This window comes from Arvicanthis niloticus, chromosome 10 (genome assembly GCF_011762505.2).
Source record: "Arvicanthis niloticus isolate mArvNil1 chromosome 10, mArvNil1.pat.X, whole genome shotgun sequence".
NCBI lineage: Eukaryota > Metazoa > Chordata > Mammalia > Rodentia > Muridae > Arvicanthis > Arvicanthis niloticus.
In genome coordinates, this window is record NC_047667.1 from 8,337,605 (window position 1) to 8,360,541 (window position 22,937).

At 47.3% G+C, this 22,937-nt stretch overlaps 1 protein-coding gene across 26 annotated transcripts in view; it reads left to right on the forward strand.

Moving 5' to 3' along the window:
• The window catches only part of Clasp1 (cytoplasmic linker associated protein 1), a 222,816-nt gene extending 201,118 nt beyond the window's left edge, over nucleotides 1–21,698 (forward strand). For 12 of the 26 annotated variants that reach the window (XM_076941002.1, XM_076941004.1, XM_076941005.1 and 9 more), the window contains 3 exons: nucleotides 13,221–13,427; nucleotides 15,267–15,383; nucleotides 19,099–21,697. In XM_076941002.1, coding sequence (XP_076797117.1) covers nucleotides 13,221–13,427; nucleotides 15,267–15,383; nucleotides 19,099–19,185 — 411 coding nt within the window. In that variant the 3' untranslated portion in view covers nucleotides 19,186–21,697. Of the gene's footprint in view, nucleotides 1–13,220; nucleotides 13,428–15,266; nucleotides 15,384–19,098 lie in introns of all 26 variants that reach the window. The other 14 variants (XM_076941015.1, XM_076941025.1, XM_076941022.1 and 11 more) reach the window with 3 other exon arrangements.
• Nucleotides 21,699–22,937: the final 1,239 nt, after the last annotated feature.

The following is a 22,937-nucleotide window of genomic DNA, read 5'->3' on the forward strand; positions in this document are numbered from 1 at the left end:
AAATGAGACCCTGTCTGAAGGAAGGACAGGAAGGAAGAAGGATGGACGGACAGACAAGATGGGTGTTAGGGAGGAGGAAAAAAAAAAAAGAAGAGAAAAAAGATGGACAGCTCCAGGGGAATGACACCAAAGACTGATATCTGACCAGTATACACGTACATACGCATGAAGAAGTCCTGTAACAACCTCCGTTAACAGGTACTATGGAAACCAGAATGGTGGATTTAGAACTGCAGCAAAGTCAAGTTGGCAAGTGGGTATGACCTCACTGAGCCGTGACCACTCCTTCTGGTGTGCTTATGGATGAGGGCTTATGAGTAGAGCAGTTGTTACATCTGCAGAGAGAGTGAGACCCTGAGGGTAGTGTTTTTCCCTAGCCATGGTTTGGCTGCTTGGGCAATTACTGCTTTGACCTCCTCAGATTGTCATCTAGGATTCAGGTGTGTCCAACCATCAGTTTGGACCTCAGGGTGGCTGTAAATGCAATCCAACACAAAATTATAAAAGTACTTAAAGCACTAGATATCTCCTCCCCCCCCCTTCTGTATGTGTGTGTGATTTTTCTTATACTTTGTCTTACATATGCACACATGTACGCCTGCACAGTGGAGATAGAAGACAGTTTATTGGAGATCAGTTCTTTGCTTCCACCACGTGGAACCCAGTAGTCAGACTCAGGCCAGCAAGCTTCAGCAAGCTTTAGCAAGCTTCACCTTTACCTGTTGGACTCCCACTTTTTTTTTTTTTTTTTCAACTCAATTGTGCAGTTCTCATGCACTTTGTAGATAACAGTATTAAATACGGCAGTGTCAGAAGGTTAGACACGCCTGACAGAAAGACAAGGTTGGAGTGAGATTAAAGTGAAGTAAGGAGGCTGGAGAGAGGCCTCTGCAGCTAGAGAACTGGCTGTTCTTCCAGAAGACTCAGGTTGAATTCTCAGCACTGATATGGCAGCTCACAACCTTCTGTCATTCCTGTCCCAGGGCATCGGATGCCCTCTTCTGACTCCGAGGGTAGTAAGCACGGCATGGTGCACATACTTATATGCAGGCAAAGCACCGTACACACAGTTTTTATTATTATTAAAGTTCTAGTTAACTAAACTAAAGTGATATTTGAGGACTTACTATCTAGCCGGAACCTATCTGTGTAAATTGGGCATCTCAATATTAAAAATCTGTACAATCCACTCTTAAATATAAGTTAAAATTTACCATTTTTTCCTTGAAAAATGGTTTAGAAAATATGAGGTTCTCTTAAATGGCCCAGGAAAAGAGTGAAAAAATCTCCTGCCTCAGTTAAATTTCTCAGTACTCTGTCAGCATGGGAGGCTTGTACCTAGAAGGTCACATACTGCTATCACAGTGACCTAAGGATGCCAACAGGACACAGTGTTCTGAGGTGCTATGTTGGCAGGCCGTCTGCTTTGCATGCCTAGGCTCACCTTGACTCTGCACCCCTGCTGTTTTCTCCTGCAGCCTCTAGCTAGCACATGGTCAGGAACAGCTTAGGCACTGTATATTTAGATTTGTGGTTTGGTTTTCATTTTTCTTGAAAATTCTTCAAGTCATTCTTTGTGTGGTTGTGTGTGTGTGTGTGTGTACACTTATGTAAGTGTATGTGTACGTGTGTATGTGCTTGTGAAGGCAAGAAGACACCGTTGAGTGTTCTTCAAGTATTGTCCCCCTTTTATTGTGAGGCAGACTCTCTCACTGGCCTGGAACTTGACAAGTGGCCTGGGCTGACTGGCCAGAGCAGAGAACCCCACAGATCAGTGGCATGACTCTACCTCCCTGGTCCTGGTACTCAAACTGCCACCATTCCTGGCTTTTTAATTCTTAGTGAATATGTGTGCAGGCATGCTCATGCCGCTGGATACACGCAGGTGGGGGTCAGAGGACAATTTCAGGAGTCAGTTCTCTCCTTCCACTCAGGGCATCAGGCCTGCACAGGAAGTGTTTTTACTGTGTGAGCCATCTTGCCAGCGCATGCCTTTCTTCCTTTTTTAATGTAGATTGTGGAGATTAAACTTAAGTCCTTGTGCAGAGGCCTTAGCAACTGAGCCCTCTCTTGTTTTAACCAACCCGTACCCTCCCTGGTCTCAGACTCTTAGGAGGATACTTAGCTACACATGCAGTTCGTGTGGTGGCTGTACTAGTGCCATCGTGTTTCTTTAGTCTTAGTATATTTTCTTGTCATTACATTTAGTACTTATGACCCAAGACTAGCTTAGAAGGGATCCATATGCTTTTAGGCCCAGTTTCTCTGTCTATCACCCAAAGGCAATGTCTGTTTTCCTGAGTGATCAACACTTGAAAGTGTGCTTGTTCCAGGGCCTCTCTTAAGGTGGTGGCTTTCCATTTCCCAGTGAAACCCAGGCCTTAGTGGGAGACACAAGTACAGGCTGGCTCACACAGAACTGCTCCAAGAGACTGGAGCATGAGCCATCTTCCCTACTGAACCTCGGGTTTCCAGTCTTCTCATACCTCACACAGCCTCAGAAGCACGCCCTAGCAAACAGACTAAAGATGTGAAGAGAAGAGAGTTCGCATGATGAAGTTATCTCAAAGGCCACCATATCAAGCTCCGCCCTTTAAGATGTTTGCTGACTGCAAACCCCAACACAACACACAGAAACTTCATGAATGCTACAGATAGGAAAATGCAACATTATCTACTAAACAGAGCAAGGTCCTGGCAGAGACTCGCTTCCTCAGATTGGAACTATGAAAGGACTATGTCTAAGATGACAAACACCAGCTTAAAAAAACAAAGCTTTCGGCTGGAGTCTAAGGCCTCTTGTCAGTCTCTGCAGTTTGCCATTTGTGGATGGTCACTGCCCAGAGGCAGTGTTTTCAATGGGTCAGAAACTCACTCTGTACTCACGGCTCTAAGAGTCTACAACAGCTGACTTTGGCTCAAGCCATCTTGCCACCAGTCCTACCTTTCCAGTTTTGAATAATAGCCTTTTTAAAATCTTAAAAAAAAAAAAAAAGCTGTTTTTATGTACATGAGTGTTTTGCCATGCACATATGTGTACCCTATGCATGCAGTGCCCTCAGAAAGCTAGGGGAGGCCATTGGATCTTCTGGAACTGGAGCTACTCACAGTTGTGTAGATGCTGAGAAAAGAAACTGGATCCTCTGTAAGAGCAGCAAGTATTTTTAACTGCTGAGCCATCTCTCCAGCACTGCCCCCTTAAACTAACACAGAGGGAGGGAGGGAGACTCTTCTCTCTCTCTGCCTCCTCTAAACCCAGATATGTATTAGTGTGTGTTTATGTGTATGTGTGTGTGGGTGTATATGTGTGGATTCCTGCCCGTGTGTGGCATCAGGGTTTTTTGTACACTTGGCAGTTGTGTAAGATATTCTCCAGTCTGTCTCACATCTTGCCATAGGGGCCCTGGGAGCACATGCATGTGATTAACCGTGGCTTTACTGAGGTCCTCATGTAGTAAAGGTCCGCTGAGTGACTTCTTTGGTTCTGTAGTAACTATTAAGATATATTTCAGTTTCCAAATGTTGGGTTTCTAGAAGTCAGAGTCAAGGAAGATGGCTGGTACTCCAGTCTCTTCGAACAGTTCTGTGTGAGCCAGCCTGGACTTGTGTCTCCCACAAAGGCCTGGGGTTTCACTGGGAGATGTAAAACCACCTTAAGAGAGGCCCTGGAACAAGCACACTTAGAAGTGTTGACCACTTTGAGATAACTTCATTCATTCGAACTCACTTCTCTTTTCACATCTCTAGTCTGTTAGGGCTGATAGAGAATCTTTCCTTTGACCAGAGAACTGACAGCAGGGCGTGCTTCTGAGACCAGGTGAGGTATGAGAAGACTGGAAACCTGAGTCTCAAGAGAGCCTGCTGTTCCCTCCTTCAAGGCTAGAGTCTATTCTCTCATATACAACCTGCATATACAGAACTGTTTGTGAATGCAGGAATAAAGATGGTAGTTTCTATATATAGGTAGGTGGGCCTTGCCTCCCAAGGGCCAGCCCCAGCTCTAGTTCTGGAAGCTGGAACTATCCAATCATTAGATATTTTATTTTGTTGGGAGCAGAGAATGTTTCACATTAGTCAATATTTGATTCTGTTTACCTACTTAGAGATTACAGTGTTGGCTAGGCAGAGTGCTTCATATATGTAATCCCAGTTGCCAGGAGTCTGAGGCAGAGAGATCACTTAAACCCCAAAATTCATGGCCAGCGTAGGCAATATGATAAGACCCTGCCCCTTAAAAACACATATAAGGGGCCAAGTCTCTTCCTACAGAGCCTGCCAGCTTTGGCTTAGTGTTGTGGACCCACATGGAGGAAGGAGAGAAGCAACTTTTGAAAGTTGTCCATGGCACCATGCCATGTGCCCACAATAGAGGGGCAGAGGGACAGTAAATTAAATATATATACATTTCTAAATTAGAAAGGAAAATAGTCATGTGACAGTCACCAAGCATTTCTAGTTGCAAACCATAAATGTTGGGGTCTAGGACATCAGAATCCAGTTTTAGGTGGCATGGCTTATTTGAGGAAATTGAATTCTTAGCTAAAAATTTTTTAAGATAGATTTATTTATTTATTTATTTATTTATTTATTTAATGTGTATGAGTACACCATTGCTCTCTTCAGATACACCAGACAAGGGCATCAGACCCCATTACAGATGGTTGTGAGCCACTATGTGGTTGCTGGGAATTGAACTCAGGACCTCTGGAAGAGCAGTCAATGCTCTTAACCACTGAGCCATCTCTCCAGCCCAGTTCTTAGCTAAATATTAAATGACTTTTTTCTCTAGAGGTTTTGTTTTTAAATCTTTTCCAGTTAAATTTTATATTTTATGACTTCAAGGCATCAGAAAAGCAAAATCAGACCAAAGTTGCTTGACAACAGAAAGGGAAGCTTCTGGTACTGGCTGGCTGGCTGGCCTTCCCCAGAAGCAGGTTATGTTTGATCAGTTTTTTGGACAGATAACTATGGCTAGAGTAAACTTGTTCCTGATAGGGTATCCTCCTTCAGGTGCCAATTAAAATTCCCAGCCAGACCTGTCTCCACAGCCTGCGTTCAAGAATGGCCCTCTGCACCCTACAGGTAGCAGAACAGCACAGGAACCTACTGTGGACCTTGCTTTTCCTTATCTGGTGGCCCCAGGCTCTAGTGTGGGGTTATGGGGTTATCTGTGTATCTTCCAGTTCCAGGATAATAGCAACAATAACAAGCAGCTATTGAGTAACAAACCTGAATTCTCACAGATGCTAAATCTCTAGTTTTCCATGGGCCCAATCTTAGGATTTGACCAGAAGCCCTGTTTCCTTAGGAAATTCTTGCTTTTAAGTAAACAGACAAAATCAGAAGCCTAGATAGCATCATTGTGTGGGTGCTAGTTGTCGAGACAGCAACTGCTAGGATACAAACTCCTCTAATGACTGTTGTATCACTGACCAGGGCCAGGTGGGAAGAGGACAGGATAGCCTTCAGGTCTGCAGTGTGCGAGTTCATTACAGCAAAGATCACTGTATGGGTCCTAGCAAGGGACACTAAGAACTGGGAGCTAGCTAGAAATGTCAGGGTAGATGGTAGACAGCCTGGGCAGCAAGGTGAAACAGGAGAGAAAAAACTGCCGAGAGCTGGTGCAGCGTGGAGTTGATAGGCAGGCATAGAAGGTACCCAGTCTGAACCCAGCCCACTCCAGGGAACTGCAGGGGCACCCAAGTCAGGGAGCCAGTGCCCCAGGCTGAACCCCACTACAGGGGACTACAGGAGTGTTCCAAGTCAGGGAGCCAGTGCCCCAGGCTGAACCCCACTGCAGGGGACTACAGGAGTGTTCCAATTCAGGGAGCCAGTGCATGTCTAGGGACCTCATGGGACTATCCTAGTGGGCCAAGCCCAGTGTCCCTGCTGTGGATGGTACTACCGCTCCTGCTGCTGCTGTTGGGGCAGAATAAGTCTCTACTGGTAAGCTGACCCCCTGAGAGCCATGGCACCTGCCCCCCAGCTGACACCTGGCCTTTAGCTGCACAGCTCTGGAAGGCAGCTGCTTTGGATGGCAGAAGACAGGTTTGCACACAGCTCATAGTCTGTGACTGAACATGTCTCTGAGGCTTCTTGATGTCTAGGGATGTTACATGTGTCCTTCCCTGTGATGCTCATATTGGTGAGGTGAGGTGTCTGTGTCCCCTTTACCTTCTTCTGTTGAAGAAAGTATGCTAACTTAAAAGAAAATAGAAGAAAGGTTATTACATTTATTTATTTACTTTGTGTATGTCACACATACACAATAAAGTTTATGTAATTTAACTGCATTTCATTAACTAGATCCAAGAGGCCATTTAAATTTGACTGAAGAAGAACAAAAGTCTCTACCTAAATTCCTGTAAAAATGACTTGTACCCTGGGCTGCTGCCTGCTTTCAGTCTGTGCTTTCTATTGCCAGGCCAGCATCAGCCCTGGGCTAGCAGGCACTGTAAGGTTTTAGAGATGGACAGTGGACTTAGGAATTCGGACGGGGTCAGCCCTTCAATTACTTGATAGTGCAGCACCTCTGGGTTGGGCCAGTATCTGCCACTCTCCACCCTACCCTCCCAGAGCTCCTCCCACTCCACCGTTTGTCCCTGCCATCGCCAGTCTACGACTGAGTAGGTCGTCTCTTGTTCGGTATTACGGTTAGTGTGACGGTGAGTGTGTGTGGTGTGCATGCTGCAGTGACTCCATAGAAGTCAGAGGACAATGTAGGAAACTGTTCTCTCTACCAAGTGGATGTCAGGGAGTAGGGTCATAAAGCTTGACAGTAAACCTACTCACTGGTCATGAGTATACTGGTCTTATGCTTCCCTTCTGAGGGGTTTTGAAGCCCATATCTGTACATGTGCTTTTTTTTCCCCAGAGAAAAACATGCATCAGGTTGGGATGAGTGACAAGATTTTATAAACCAAAATAATTTAACAATTCTTCATCCAGTCCTTCCTATAATTTTCCTGGTGAGAAGAACAGCCATGGATATGGGAAGAATTTACCTCAGCATCTGCTGCCTGAGGAAACAAAAGCCAGCCAGAGCAGCCTCCAGAGCAGAGCTGTCTTCATCTCTTCCCCCTCCACTCTTAAGTCCCAGGTCCTGTCTGTGCCATTTTGGCACATTACTCCTTTATTACTGTTTGGTTGTTGTGGTTGATTACTATTATAGATAAGGTTTCTCTGTGTATCTTTGGCTGTCCTGGATCCCCTTTATAGAGCAGGCTAGCCTGGAACCAGAGAAATCTGTCTGCCTCTGCCTCCATAATGCTGGGATTAAAGACTTATGTGCCACACCCTTGTTATTCTAATGGACACCAAGACTCCTTGTCAGCTGCGTTTGTTGAGACCTTTCTGGCAAGTCCCAGAAGGTGGCATCAGCATCTCTTTAGCTTCCAAATAATCCAGGAGCTAAGCTTCAGGTGCCCAGGGAGGAGCTCTTGGGTTCTAGCCATCATTGTTTTTGGATGCCTGCTACTTTTTTTTTTGTAATGCACCCAGTTCTGCTACAGAGCCAAACCAAACTTGGTGCACTCCAAACACGCAGTCCAAATGTCAAGAACTTCTATGCCCTAAAATTAAGAAACCTAATCTTTATGCAAACACTCATCAATATTTTTGAGTCATTGCTAGCATTTCCTTAAAAAGCTGGATATACAGGAGGATCAAGAGATCAAGAGCAGCCTGGACCACGGAGCTAGACCTCATTGCACAAACGTCTGTGAAACAGCTGCATGTGTCAGTTGCCTTTTTCTAGCCAGACACTTTCATCCTTAACAGTGGAGAGAAAGTGTTTCTGTGCTTCTAACCAGACAGAAGCAAAATCAGAACATAGATGGAATCTGCCGCTGAAAAGTGAGCTGTAGCCCCAATGTCAGCTTGCTCCTGCTGACTCCGTATGTCTCCCCAACTTCTAAAACGCCCTCAGCACCGACAGCCTGTGTCTGCTGAGAAATCGCCTGCCTTCTCTCCTGTTTCCTGTGTTTACTTTTGCTCTCTGTTTGCTTACATTATAACCTTGCTTCTTATGTTACAGAGAACATAGGGCAGAACCTAAAGTTTACCCTGAGACAGGCAGCATGCCAGAGCCAGGGTTTGGCATATGCAGGAAAGTCAGAACACTACCTTCCCTGCCAAAACCAGTGTCTGTCCCAGGGAACTTTCTCTCACCCTGAGGGAGACAGAGGCCTTCAGCTGCTCATCCTTATGTGCAGTCCCTGACACTTCAGCTGCTCATCCTTATGTGCAGTCCCTGACAGTTCATGTCCTGTTTCCAGAAGCCCCGTTATGGCTGTTGAAGTGCTTCGCTCCCACACCCTCTAGAATCCCTGGATGTCCCAGGATGCCACTGCTGGAGTGGGGTTCACCTGAGCAGACGTGAGGGAGTGTCCTCCCAGCATCTCACAGCACAGGGGGTCACTTGAACCTGCACAGGAGGATGGGAGCATGGGAGCCTGGCAGAGGCGGGGCCTGACTTGAATTCACTGTCTTCAAGTCCATTTGTTCCACTCTGCCCCTGGTGGGCGCTTCAGTTCTAGTCACCACATCAGTGCACTTAGATAAAGCATATCTACATCGAGTCCACCGTTTCCAAGCTGGTGATGTAACTGATGGTTGAGCGCTTCTTGGGCATGTATGAAGCCCAAGTCCCCTGCACCAGCACTGCAGCAACAGCAAAGACAACACGGGGCCACAAGTCAGTCCTACATCACTTGCTCCAGTGTTTTGTAGCAGCTGGGCCTGGTGCATTTTCAAAACACAGAACTAGTGTCTTCACAGGCCTTGCTGCCTGCACATGTAGCCCAGCTCTCCCCAGCAAGCTCTTGCACTGTAGCCTTAAAGCAACCCCATGGGTAGAGAAGGAAACTGGGGGATGATGGAATGAACCCTCCCTCCTTTTCAGATAACTGGTTGCTAAGGAAATGACCAGGAACTAATCTTTCTCCAAAGAACTAATTTATTGTGCTTTTGGCATAGCCTAGGATGTATTTCCTGGGCCTTGTTGTTGTGGTTGTTGTGGTTGTTGTGGTGGTGGTGGTGGTGGTGCATGGGTGTGTGTATGTTAGTTATGTGTGGTGGCATGTGTGCCATGATGCATTTGTAATAGAGATCAAAGGACAGCTTTGAGGACTCAGTTCTTGCCCTCCACCTGGGGGTCCAAAGGATTGAATTCAGGTCATTATTCTTAGCAGTAGGCTATTTGGGGGGGGGGGGGGGGTTGTCCAAGACAGGGTTTCTCTGTGTAGCCCTGGCTGTCCTGGAAATCACTCTGTAGACCAGGCTGGCCTCAAACTCAGAAATCCGCCTGCCTCTGCCTCCCAAGTGCTGGGATTGAAGGTGTGCGCCACCACCGCCTGGCAGCAGTAGGCTATTTTAACCACCTGAGCCATCTCACCTATCCACAGGGTTTTCGTGGCTTAATTTCTTAAGGCCCAGGTTAGTTGTGTCTTGCGTCCTCCTCATGTTATGGGCTAGTTCTCCATTGAAAATGTAAACACAGTCGGTGGTGAATGCACCTGAGGTGATTTGTATACTATTGGAATATTGCAGAAAGATGAGTATGGCAAACTGCTGTGTGTACGATGAACTTTGTACCCAGCCTGGAGTGCAGAGAGATGGCAGAGATGGGCTCTTGCCTTCTGGAAACTCTTTGTCTAATAGGAGAGACATTTCAGCAAGATTATTGCACTTGACCTCTCAGGGTTCTACAGAGGTGTGAGTCTTAAAAGACAGTTGCACAGTTGTGTATGGGATATGAGGGACAGGTGGGAGTGGACAGTGGGCCAGCTCTCTAGACAGGAGGCAGGCCTCAGCCTCAGCCTAAGGTTGATACTTTAGAAGTCCTGGGAGAGGGCAAACCTTGATCAGCACTGCTCTGTTTCCCACTCAGTATAGTGGATATAGTACTGTCCTCTGATGATAGGGAGACCGAGGAGACCTGCTCTCTGCTCTCCAGAACACAGCAACTACAGATTAGTTCTTTTAGATGTGCGTTGGTTACTTTTCTCATTGCTCTGACAGAACGCCTGGCAAAAACAACTTGGATTTATCTTGGCTCATAGTTTGGGGGTACAGACCACATGGCAGGGAAAGCATGGTGACAGGAGAATGGGGCAGCTGGTCACACTGCATCTGCTGTCAGAAGTCAGACAGGTGAATGCTGGGCTCAGCTCACTTTCTCCTTTGTATTCAGTCCAAGACAGTGAAGAGTGGGTTTTCCTGCCTCGGTTAACCCAAGCTAGAGATTCCCTCACAGATATGCCCACAGATTTGTATCCTAGGTGATTCTGGACCTGTCAGGTTCCAGTATTAACTGACAGGCTGCCAGGTGGCTCCACTGGTGCCACATTCCACACACAGCGTTGCGTCACACATTCAACATGTCTACATTTCTAGCCATGTGTCTCTCGGAGATGTTGTCATGATGTTCACATAGCAGAACGTAGGTTTTTATCCCACTATAGGGTTTGAGACAGTTTAGACTCTGGCTCAGTAAGTACCTTGACAGCTAAGGTCTGCTACGACACTACTCACCACTCTGCAGGCCTTTCTGGAATAAGGGTACGGTAAGGTTGTGAATACCTACGGGACCACACAGCTTTCAGAGGAAGGCCTTTCTTCAACAGGGATATGTCCCCCAGCAGAGAACAGGAGAAAAGAGACTGGCTTAGCCCTTTATCAGTGCCAGACTCCCAGAAGGGTCCCAGCTGTTGTTCATGAAAATGTCGCCAGTATCAAAAGCATACTTTAGTGTGGCATAGAATGGTCAAGGGGGGGCGAGCAGGACACTCGTGTGAGTGATGGTGCGTGTTCTAGACGAGCTAGGACGTCTGAGCCGTGGGCAGAAACGGTGGTGATCATGCAGTGACTGTAGCAGTGTTAGCACTGTACACAGCACCCCATGCCATGGCTACTGCTCAGGTGTGGCGCTCTGCCCACACTCTCCGGAGACTGCCATGTCTCTGATCTCACAAGGTACTCAAGGTAGATTTTTATCATGTCTCCTTGCCAGGAACATTAATGTTAGTGGCAACTTTCTGAGGTAAAGAAAATAAAGATCCCATAACCAGAGCACTATGATATAAGGGGTATGAACCATTTTATGCATTGCCACCAAGACATTGTGTGTGTGTGTGTGTGTGCGCGCACGCGCGCGCGCACGCGTGCACTAGAGCCCCGAGTCTCAGCAGTGAGATTGCAAGTGTGTATGCTTTTTTACGTGGGTATTGAGAACCAAACTCAGATCTTCGTGCTTTTGCCACATGCACTTTACTGTGAGCTGAGCTGCCCTTGCCCCCGCCTGAACATTTTGCAGTAATGGATGGGCATCGTAGTAGGTGTGAGTAGCTGACTTTCATGGGGAACTTGAGGAATAAAATCCCACCACTAGCATGGCCACTCCTGAATATATTAAATGAGGTGGCCATGGCTGTGACCATAGTAGCTTGAAAGAACTTCCCTTGACAACTCCATGGAGTAGAACCTACCCAGGCACTAACCAGCTATGCTCCCTAACAGAGCAGTGTTTGCAGAGAAGGCAAGACCTTGCCACTAATGGGGAACCCAGAGGTCAGACCCTGCCCCTTCTACAGAGAGGACTGTGGGAATCAGGTGGTAGGCAGTATCTAAATCAAGGCCCCAAAGTGACTGAGACCTTTATGTGTGATGTCAGAGCTCAAATCTGGCCTGGCCCAAGTGGCCTGTCTCTGCACACAGACACAAACATATACACCCACACACACCCACACACACTGGTCTACCAGGTGGTACAAATGCTGTTTGCAGGGCCAGCCACCTGTAAGGATAGTACGCCAGCAAGATGGCTCTGTGGGCAAAAGAACCGAACTGAAAAGAAATGTGTGTATACACACATGTTTATTGCAAGAGTAAAGATGATCAAAAGTTGTTGGGTTGTCGCCTTGTTTCTTTACTTTGTAAAGACAAAAAGCTGCAGAGAGGAGGGCTGTGGGTGAATGTGCAGTCCAGGGTTGGCCTGGGGAAAGCAGTGGATTCTTGTCATGCTCCACAGGAAAGTGCTTGCCTGTGCACAGCCTTCTGTGTTTGTTTACATAGCATTTACCTAAGGTGCTTATGAATTTCTGCGGTATCTTTGCCATGTCCCCATTTTACAGATAAGGAAGTAGAATACTAATTCCTAGAGCTGGCATGGCCGAGATGTGTATCTATGCAGCACACTGTGTGCTTTTCAGTTTTCCCCAGCACCGCTGTAGCATTCCTTCCTCCTCCCTAGATTAGCTTCCATCTTCACGAGGACAGGGGCTCCTGTGACTTGATCATAGCTGTTCCTTTCAGCAGGGAGGCAGGAAGCTGAGAAGTGCAGTCCTGAGCCCCATCCTCAACAATGCATAAACAGCCTGGTGTGCATGCATATAGCTCCAGCACGCAGGGAGCCGCAGGAAGCAGGCAGACCAGAGGTCATTCTCCCCTGCATAGGGAGGCAAAGCCGCCCAATCTGGAAAACAGACTGATTCTCAAATAGATGGATGTGTACAATTAACTAGTTAATTAAAAATTAAAAATACAAGATACAGGGCATCAAAGACCCAGATACCTGGAAAAGCAACTTCCCACAGAAGAGTCCCCTGGAAGGCAAATCCATATCCATCCTTTCTTCTTCCCTCCCTTTTTCCCTCCCTCCCTTCCTCCCTCCCTTCCTTCCTTCCTTCCTTCCTTCCTTCCTTCCTTCCTTCCTTCCTTCCTTCCTTCCTTCCTTCCTTCCTGATGTCCAGAAGACACTGATTTTGTCCAGACTTTGTGTCACAGGGCCCAGGCCCTTGGAAAGTATTTACTTTTGGGTCCTAATCTTTCAGGGTGGAAAGTCTCTACTGTGGTAATAATCACCTGAGTGATCTCCCTCTAAGATGGCACCCTGGGTTAGGCTGGGAAGCCATATTGCTAAGGAGATCTGAAGGTGATGGGTACGACTGTGCACAACTGCAGCTGTCGATATGTAGCGGGAGCCCAGCCCCCAGACCCATACTGCCTTGTTCATACTACTGCAGCCCAGGCCGATCTTTATTTAACAGTGTTGAAGGAAGCGTATCACTGTATTTATCTTTTGGAGCAGGACAGGGGTGCCATTTGGTCTTTTTTAGAACTCTAGAAACAGGTAGCACTCACTCTGGGGTCCTAGAAACAGGCAGCACTCACTTTGGGGTCCTAGAAACAGGCAGCACTCACTCTTGGGTCCTGTGTTTCAGGTGGTGAGAGCAGCTGAGGAAGCTGCATCCACACTAGCCAGCTCAATCCACCCAGAACAGTGCATCAAAGTGCTGTGTCCAATCATCCAGACGGCCGACTACCCCATCAACCTTGCTGCTATCAAGATGCAGACAAAGGTGGTGGAGAGGATCACCAAGGAGTCCTTGCTGCAGCTCCTCGTCGACATCATTCCCGGCCTGCTGCAGGTATGCGTCCTGTGATGCCACAGCGAGGGCTCTTCTTGGAGCCTGCATCGTTTCGTATTTAAAAGATGGCTTGTTACCTTTTTGCTTTTGGTTGAGTTTGGTTTGAGACAGCCTTTCTCTGTGTTGCCCTGGCTGCCCTAGAACTCACTGTGTAGGCCAGGCTGATCTCAAACTCAGACCCACCTGCTCTCCTGAGTGCTGGGTGTGAGCTACCACTGCAAGCTTGTTAGCAGATTGTGGCCTTTTTATACGTAGGCGTTTCGTTGTATTGCCTTCTCCTGTGTCTCTCTTGAGCCCCTTCCACTTCCCTCCTCCACTTTCATATCTTTTTTTAGTTTACTTTTTGTTAGCTTGTTTGTTTTTAAAGGCTCAGGCTTTGTACAATAGAATGCTTTCTGCTGGTGCTTGTTTAAATGCATTAAAATTTAGCAAAGCCCATTTAGCCATGGTCCACCTGTGTCCTTGGTTAATACGGCCGAAGCTCTCAAGAAGATACAACTGCTAGTGACTACACTAGAAATCCAGTTCTGTTTCTTGACAACCTGGTGAGTTTCCTAAGGGCTGCTTACAGAAGTGTGGGTGAGGGGTTATTTACAGGAAGATGAGTACCTCGGCAGTATCTACACCCCTGAAGAAAATGCCTCTCTCCTTCCCAGCAACCATTAACGGCCTGTAGATACTTGGATGAGGGGTGACAGAATGTTGACGGCCCATTCTTACACACTTACTACATCATCTTAGCTTACCTGCTCCTGTATGCAGCAGAAACTAACCAATAGCCCAGATCAGAAGGAACGTGCAAACAAACACATGTTGTTCATTGCTTCCACAAACACTTGTAGCATCCTATGGATGCCCTGGGCCAAGGGGGCCAATGGAGTGTGCCTCGTGCATCCTTTGCTCTCCTTAGTCTGTGCTTGCTGGAGCGCTCCTCTACAAGAGGTAGTGAGCTGGGCAGATCAGTGAAGGAAGGTAGAGAAACCAGCTTCCCATTTCATGCTGCCGTTTGCTGTTTGCCAGCATTTGTTTAGACTTCCTGTTAAAAACTAGATTCTCTGCCAGGCAGCGGTGGCGCACGCCGTTGATCCCAGCACTTGGGAGGCAGAGGCAGGCGGATTTCTGAGTTCGAGGCCAGCCTGGTCTACAGAGTGAGTCCCTGGACAGCCAGGGCTACACAGAGAAACCCTGTCTCGAAAAACCAAAGTAATAACAAATAATAATAAAAAATAAAAACTAGATTATCCCACACAGAGAGAAAGACAAATAGGCCACACAGTTCCCAGGGCTGTCTGTATAAAGAGTGTGTGTGTGTCCATCTGTCTCTCTGTGTCTGTCTGTCATGTGCATGCTTTTTGGTCAGCACAGTGTGGACTCCATTTCCCCTTACATCTTGTGAGTCCTGGGTATTGCTTCCGGGTTGTCACACTTGGTAGTCCGTGCCTTTGCCTGCTGAGCCTCCTTCCCAGCCTTCCCTTTTCTTTGAAGCATTTCTGCTCAGGCAGTTTGCTCCACCACCAGGAGGAATCTGGACAAGGCTCCCTAGGGACTCTCTCTTTCCATTTCTCCTCCCTTTTGCCATCTGTAGTGTCAGCACCTGTGACAAAGCAACCCACCTGGCACGCATGCCCTCCTGCCCCTGCATGACACTCATGCAGCTGATTACTTTTGAGCCTCCAAGGCAAAAGCTCTCTGGATCCTCTCACAGATCTGAGATCTCTGTGGTTGTTACTGCCAAGTCCAGGGTTGCGCTCCAAGGACATCTGTGGACTCGATGAAGCACTGACTGAGAGGCATAGCTTTGCTCTGACTTTCTCTTTGTGTTTCCCCTTGGCTCTCTAGGGTTACGACAACACCGAGAGCAGTGTACGGAAAGCCAGCGTGTTTTGCTTAGTGGCAATCTATTCCGTAATCGGAGAAGATCTGAAACCTCACCTTGCACAGCTCACGGGGAGCAAGGTATGTATAGTATTACCTGCTGTTGCCTGCACCTGAGCTGCCAGCTCATCGTGACCCCTTGGTGGCAGCCCTTTTTACTGGGTGTGTTTAACTGTCTGACTTTGCAGAAGGCATTTTCCCTAAGGTGAAAATGGCTGGCTCTGCAGTATAGCCAGGGGAAGGCAGTGCTGATGACACCCTTACAGACTATTCCAACTGGCTTTGAAAAGACAACCTGACTTCCAGTACATTTCCTAAAGGAAAAAAACCTTGGTCAGAAGCCAGGTTTCTCCCACCCTCACACCCCACAGAATCACTAAAGAAATTGACCTCAGGGCGGGCAAGTTAACTCAATGGGTAAAATGCCAGCCATGAAGCCTGCTAGCCTGGGTTCCACCTCTGGAACCTGCATACAGGCAGAAGGGGAGATCTGACCTCCACATGCATTCAGTGGCATGTACATATGCACACACAAACACAATAACAAATTATTTTAAGATTACCTTGCCGGGCAGTGGTGGTGCATGCCTTTAATCCCAGCACTTGGAAGGCAGAGGCAGGCGGATTTCTGAGTTCAAGGCCAGCCTGGTCTACAGAGTGAGTTCCAGGACAGCCAGGGCTACACAGAGAAACCCTGTTTCAACAAAACAAACAAACAAACAAAACAAAACAAAACAAAAAAAAAAACAAAAACAAAAAAAAAAAAGAAAGAAAAAAAGAAAGAAAAGGAAAAAAAAAAAGATTCCCTCATCCTTGAACAAACTGCTGGTTTGGAGTCAAGGGCCTTGTGAACATCAGAGTAGGATGTCCACGGGCCTGCTGTACCCCAGGCACTGCTCCATACACTCGGCATGACAGGGTATGGAGCAGGGACCCAGGGGCATGTGGCCCTGCTCTTTGTGAAAGGAATTTCCCAGTGAGTGTATTTAACACAGCTGGGGAGTACCATAGCCAGAGTCTCACTTCCCCAGAATTCAGGCACCTCTGCGCCCAGCCCCAGGACAGGATTTTTAAGGGGCAAGAATGGTCATTCCCTCCAACCTGCTAGGGTGCACAGTGACCACTAAAAGTGTACTACTCCCTGTCTGAGAAGAAATTTGCAGGCCAGTGCTTCCTTTCAGTTCAGCTGCCTCTTTTACACCACTGGAATGCATCATAGCCAGGGTGGTGCTGGCCTCTTCCCCATAAACCCTGGGGGGCAACTTGATTATGAAAGCTCACTTGTGTGATGTCAGAAGTTTGATAGCCAGCAACCCCAACCACCAGCTAGATGTCGGTAGCTCTCCCCTCAATTGTAAGCTCATTATCCTTAACAGCTCTGCACATGGACAGATGTCCCCAAAGACAAAACTGTCCACAGTTGGAGAACCACTAGTCCAGAGGAGATACTGTGCATACAGATGGAAAGAGGCAGCAGAAGCAAGTGAGGATACGTGAGTTCAGGGCCAGGGAGTGTATGTTCACCGTGTAAAGCACTGTGTTCCACACCACCCAGCACTGCACAAACTAACTGGGTTTGCTGGGTCTCGCCTGTAACCCCAGTTCTTGGGAGTTGAGGGCAGAAGGATCAGAAGTTAAACATCATCTTTAACTACATGGGGAGTTAAAGGCTAGCCTAAGTTATATGAGACGATGGATGGATGGATGGACGGACGGGTGGACGAATGGATAGATGGATGGATGGATGGGATTAAAAGCTAGCCTGAGTTATATGAGATTCTAGATTGATAGATGGCTAGATGGATTGATCGGCCTTACCTGACTTGGTCTTCATGTTCTCCCACTTCCCCCCTGCCAGGACTCTGATCAGATACTTTTTTGTTTTTTGTTTTTTTGAAAACAGGGTTTTTCGATGTAACACTGTCTGTCCTAAAACTCACTCTGTAGACCACACTGGCCTCAAACTCTGATCCAACTGCCTCTGCCCTCCAGATGCTGGGATTAAAGGTGTGCAACACTACTCTGTCTCCAATTGCTTTCTTAACCCTTAATGAAAAAAGGTAGTGGTAGTCACACAGCACCTGTGAGAGCAAGAGCCGTCCCTCCTTTCTCCCTTAGCCTCCTCAGGGATTCAGAGGCGGCTTGGCTACACTGAGCACCATCAAGGCCCTGTTTATAAAGCGGTTGGACTTACACACGAATTAATCCAAAAATATTACCCAGCCCTTTCTGACATATATGTTTTACACATGTTTCTTCCCTCATCTAGGTTAGATTCTTCCTCTGTTAGTTGTGCCTTGGTTCTCACAATTTTTAATTGCAAGGAATAATTTATCTTTGGTTATTTCCTGGGCCTTTGGGGTCCCTTTCCAGAAACCACTTCCACATCCATGGTCATGAAACTCTTGTTCAGCATTTGTTTTAGATTTTAAACTCTTAGATCTCCTAGATTCAGGTTTGTGATCCACATGGGTTGGTTTTTATTTTCCTTCCCATTCTGTGCTCCCACCACAAGCAGCGTTGCTTCTGCCTCGCTGCCGTGCCAGAAGTATACAATTCTGTACTCCATGTCAGCTCCAGAAATCACACGTGACAAGAGGTTAGGCTCCAAGGCTGCCTCAATTTCCCTAATATCATTATCTCCAGTTGCACCCATTTTCCTGAAAGTGACACAACTTTGTTACGTTTTATGGCCAAAAAAACCCCATTGTGTATGTGAACCACATTGTCTTTATGCTTCCTCTGCTACCAGATACCCAGCTGGCTTCAGTTACATTTTTGCCTATGGTGTTAGGTAAGGTTAAACTTCACTCTGCTGCAGAGTGCTGCTTCATCTGCCAGCATCGGCGGCTGTAAAGATAATCCTCTTTCCCTCACAGTCCTGACACCATTGTCAAAACCCCTGAGCATCTGTGTGAAGGTTTCCTCTTGCAGTTCTGCGCCATTCCACCAACAAGCCAAGTGTCCACATAAGTCATCATGCCAGTACCACGTGGTTGGCTTCGGTTTTCTTTGTATTGGTTTGTAGGCTTTGCTGGGGAGTTTCAGTCTCTCTCTCTCTCTCTCTCTCTCTCTCTCTCTCTCTCTCTCTCTCTCTGTGTGTGTGTGTGTGTGTGTGTGTGTGTGTGTATGTGTGTGCGCGCGCGTGCGTGAGTGTGACTTGGCATATGTGTGGAAGTCACAGGACAACATGTTCGGTTGGTTCTCTCCTTCTACCATATGGGTCCTAAGACTCAAACGCCAGTCGGGAGGCTCAGGAAAAGTGCCTTAGTCCACTGAGCCGTCTCACTGATCCCAGAGCTTTGGGATTTCTGAGATAAGCTTAAATACATACATACATTTATTTATTTATTTATTTATTTATTTATTTATTTATTTAGCTTTTGCTTTTTGCAGTGCTGGGGAAAATCAAAACCAAGGCCATGCTAGGCTTTGTGGGGTCAACCACTGTAACCTCAGGTGTGGCTGCCACCAGTAGATGTGCATGGAAGGGAGCCTGGGGGGAGGAGCAGCTACAGCACAGGTGTGGAGGTCATCTGGGTCTTATCCCTGTGCCATGTCGGCTCTGCCCCTTTGCGCCTTTCTCGGCAGCCTCTGCATCCCATTCTTCATGTCACTTGAAGTTCTCACTTTGTCCCTGAGCTCCTTGCCTAGTCAACAGCACACCATGGTATTTGCTAGATGAACTGCAGCCAGAGCTTCTGGGTACCGACTGCTTTCTGACAGTCAGTGGGTTGTTGGCCTCTTTCTGTTTCTTGATTTCTCCCAGTCACTCATCTCTGTCCTCTCTTTGCAGATGAAGCTGCTGAACTTATATATAAAGAGGGCCCAGACGACCAACAGCAACAGCAGCAGCTCCTCTGATGTGTCCACACACAGCTAGTGGCCGTGCCAGTCTGTGCAGAACACACATTGGTGGTGCCTCTGAGAAGCTCCATCAGCTGCCCAGTCCATTCAAGGAGGCCGCACATAACTTATTACAATCAGTATTTTGGTCCCTTCCAGCTTTTGTGTAGAATTTTGCTGGTATTGAATGTAACGGAAGCAAGGCCTATTCTGCAGTCTCCCTAGAAACAAGAGGACTGAGAAATGAAGAGCCATACTTAAACGTGTCTTGCACCACCTGCTGACATCAACCAAACCATGGAGGGCACAGTTCTTAGAAAGCAGAGCTCTCTAGCCAGTGCTTGGTACACAGTGGCATATGTTTCAGTTCATACAGACTTGGGGGTGCTTTGGGGCATTGCTGTGTGCTGTTTATGCTTATGTTCTTAGAGTGTGGTTAGATGGGACAAGACCCCGTCCTGTTTTCCACCTGACAGGAGAAAGGTTGTGTGTGTCTTTAGGTCGTATCTTAGAGACTCTGAAAGTGGAACTGAAGTCTAGGCAAGAAAAAGACAACCATCTGGAGCTAGCCTATGACAGACATGAGGGCTTGGCTTCTCCTGCACAGGGAGCCAACTTCCCTGCCCTTAGGAATAGAATCAGTAATGCCACCAAAGTTTTCATAGTTGCATTAAAGAAAAGGTAACTGTAAAACTCCATGATTGGAACCAGACTTGTATCATGTGTCTAGGGAAGCACTGGCCAAACCTCTTGAAGCAGCCAAGGTAGAGTCTGGCTAGATTTTAAATAAAGTTCTTAAGCCAAATGACAGTTCTTAATGCAATCATGCAAACTTTCCTAGGCTGCCCTTGGATTTGGTATCCTCCTGCCTCAGCCTCCCAAGTGCTGGGGTTATAGATATGGGCCACATGCCCAGCAAAGCCTGCTTATGGAGTTAATTTTCGCAAAGCATGTGCTCTTCTATTGCAGAGCCCAATGTAGACCAGAGCTGAAAGCAGAGGCTGTGCTGAGTTCTCCAGCACTCTGCTTCTCTGACCCTCCAAATGAGAAAATCAGGCCTGGTGGCTCACGCCTTTAATCCCAGCACTCAACAGGCAAAGAGAGGTAAATGGATCTCTGTGAGTTCGAGGACAGTCAGGGCTACCTAGTGAGACCCTATCTGGAAAAACAATCAAGAGAGAGAGTGGGGGGCGGGGAGGGGAAGACCCATGGGAAATAGACACTGAAAATGGAGGTCGAGTGTGTGCGTGCGTGCGTGTGTGTGTGTGTGTGTGTGTGTGTGTGTATGTGCGTGTGTGCGTGTGCGTGTGCGTGTGTGTCTCTCGAGTGGCTCACATATCTAACTGTCCCACTGCTGCTGTTAGAGAACTCAGCATTTTAAGGGATTTGCTATTACTGACAGACTTGGGCTCAGAACAGCAGCACCAGACCTTACTTTCAGTTAAAAAAATAAAAATAAAAAAAAAAAATAAAAAACCCTGTCTGTTAAGAGTTCATTAATGAGAATTCTTTTCACTCTCCACTAGGATCTCAGTCTTGTAGCCACCACCTTGTAGACATGTGCCACCTGGCCAGGTTACTTAGGAGAGCTCCCATGCCTAACACAGTTAGAAAGGCCCTGCTCTGGCATTCTCTGCCCCACTGTAACTGCACAGTTCCAGAACATTGCCTGATGTCCTCACAGTACACACAAAGGGCTAGCCCCGAATGTCACGTGCCCTCCTTCAGTCTAAGTAGAGCGAATACGATCATTTCTGTCTCTTGGGCTCCACCTGAAGACTGCTGCCCAAAGTGCTGAGGAGACTCGCATGCCGCCACCACCTCATGGAGGGCGACTGCACCCACTGCCGCTCTCTGAACCCTGACAGCTACAGCTGCCTTGCCTTGCCTCCACCTCCCCAACGGACTCTATTCAAAGCACCTAGACCCTGAAGGACTCTTCACAGCACCCAGAACTGTGTTTGCCTCCCCTCTATCTGACTATCCAGGGCCTTGAAACCCCCTACCCTGGGGGACCGCTCATCCAACTTCCTGCTTCCTGGCAAGCTGCCCCTCCCTCTGCTGGACAGGCGCTCTCTGGGTGCACTCATGTGCTGTGCGGACCTGGTGCCCACAGATGGCCTGGGCTCGCCTTATCTATGGCTACTACTAGCTTTTCATCACCTATGCAGGTGATGCAACAGGTTTGTCTCCTACCTACATCTTCAGTTCCTTTCTCTGCCCACCCTTACGGAAAGTCACACTTTAAAAGACAACAAATTAGAACTTTATAGACCCCCAACCAGGACACTGCTAACAAGCGAGAAATGCTCTGAAAACAATCAGCCACCAAGATAGTTCACACGCATGGTCCCTGCGCCCCCACATTGCGTGGTGTTTGTTTTGGGTTTTTTTGGGGCTTTTTCATGTTACATCCATATCTGTATTTATATCTTCTTTTGTTTCACCTCCCAAGTGTATCATGGCAAATGTACAGATTTTTTTTGTTGTTGTTGTTGTTGTTAATAATGTGCTAGGATTTGCTAAAAAAGAAAATTAAAAAAAAAAAAAAAAAAAAAAAAGCCGACCTTTTGAGTTTTTCCTAGAATACGAGAATGCAGTTTTGTGTGTGTCATGCTATGAGAACCCTCAGATGCCCAGCAGGGTCTTGTGAGATGGTCACTGTCCTGCCATGTTTAGAGAGACAGAGCACAGAGCACACCTCTTTGTGATATTAAAGGGTCAAACCTGAGACTGGCAAGTAGCCCAGCCAGTAATGGGACTTGCTTTGCAGTCCTGACAACCAGAGTTTGATCCCCAGAACCTACATACAGGTAGAGCTGATTCCATTGAGCTATCCTCCAGTCTGCACATGAGCACCGCAGTCTCCCAGTGCCCCTCCCTACATACATACACAGCAATAATAACATATTCACAAGGAGAAAAAGGGCCAGACACACCTTAACTGGGGAGGCTTTCTCTCTGTAAGTTCAAAGCCATCTTGAGCCATATAGGTCCAGGAGAGCAAAGGCTCTGTGTCCTAAGGAAAAAAAAAAATTACTTATTTTATATATGTGAGTTCACTGTTGCTTTCTTCAGATACACCAGAAGAGGGCATCAGATTTCATTATGGATGGTTGTGAGCCACCATGTGGCTGCTTGGAATTGAACTCAGAGCCTTTGGAAGAGCAGTCAGTGCCCTTAACCATTAACCACTGAGCCATCTCTCCAGCCCAATAGTACACACTTTTAATTCGAGCACTTTGGGGTGGGGGTGGGGGTGGGGCCAAGATGGATCTCTGAGCTCCAGATCAACCATCTTGGTCTACATAACAAGTTCTATGCTAGCTAGCCAGAGCTTCATAGACCAGACCCTGTCTCAATAAATAAATGACTGAGTGGCGGCACACGTCTTTAGTCCTGACACTTGGGAGGCAGGAACCAGCCTGATCTACATAACGAGTGTCAGGACAGCCAGAACTACATAGACCCTGTCTCAAGAGGAAAAATAAGAAAGAGAGATCCAACTATCCAGGAAACCCCTATCCATCAGGTAGCTCCTGTAAGCCCCAGCCATTCAGGACAGCTGCATGAGCAAGTAAGTACCCTGCTTGTCTGGACCCACCAAGCAACAAGAACACTTTCCTAGAAGAGAAGCAGGGAAGAAACCTTGACCCTGGCTCCAAGACCAATAAGGGTGAGTGCTATCCCATAATCTCGTCTCTGTAGCCCTTGAACCTAGGATAGGGCAGGACACTGGCAGTTGTGTGGCCTTAGGAGGAAAGAGGACACAATGGTGGGCCCACATCC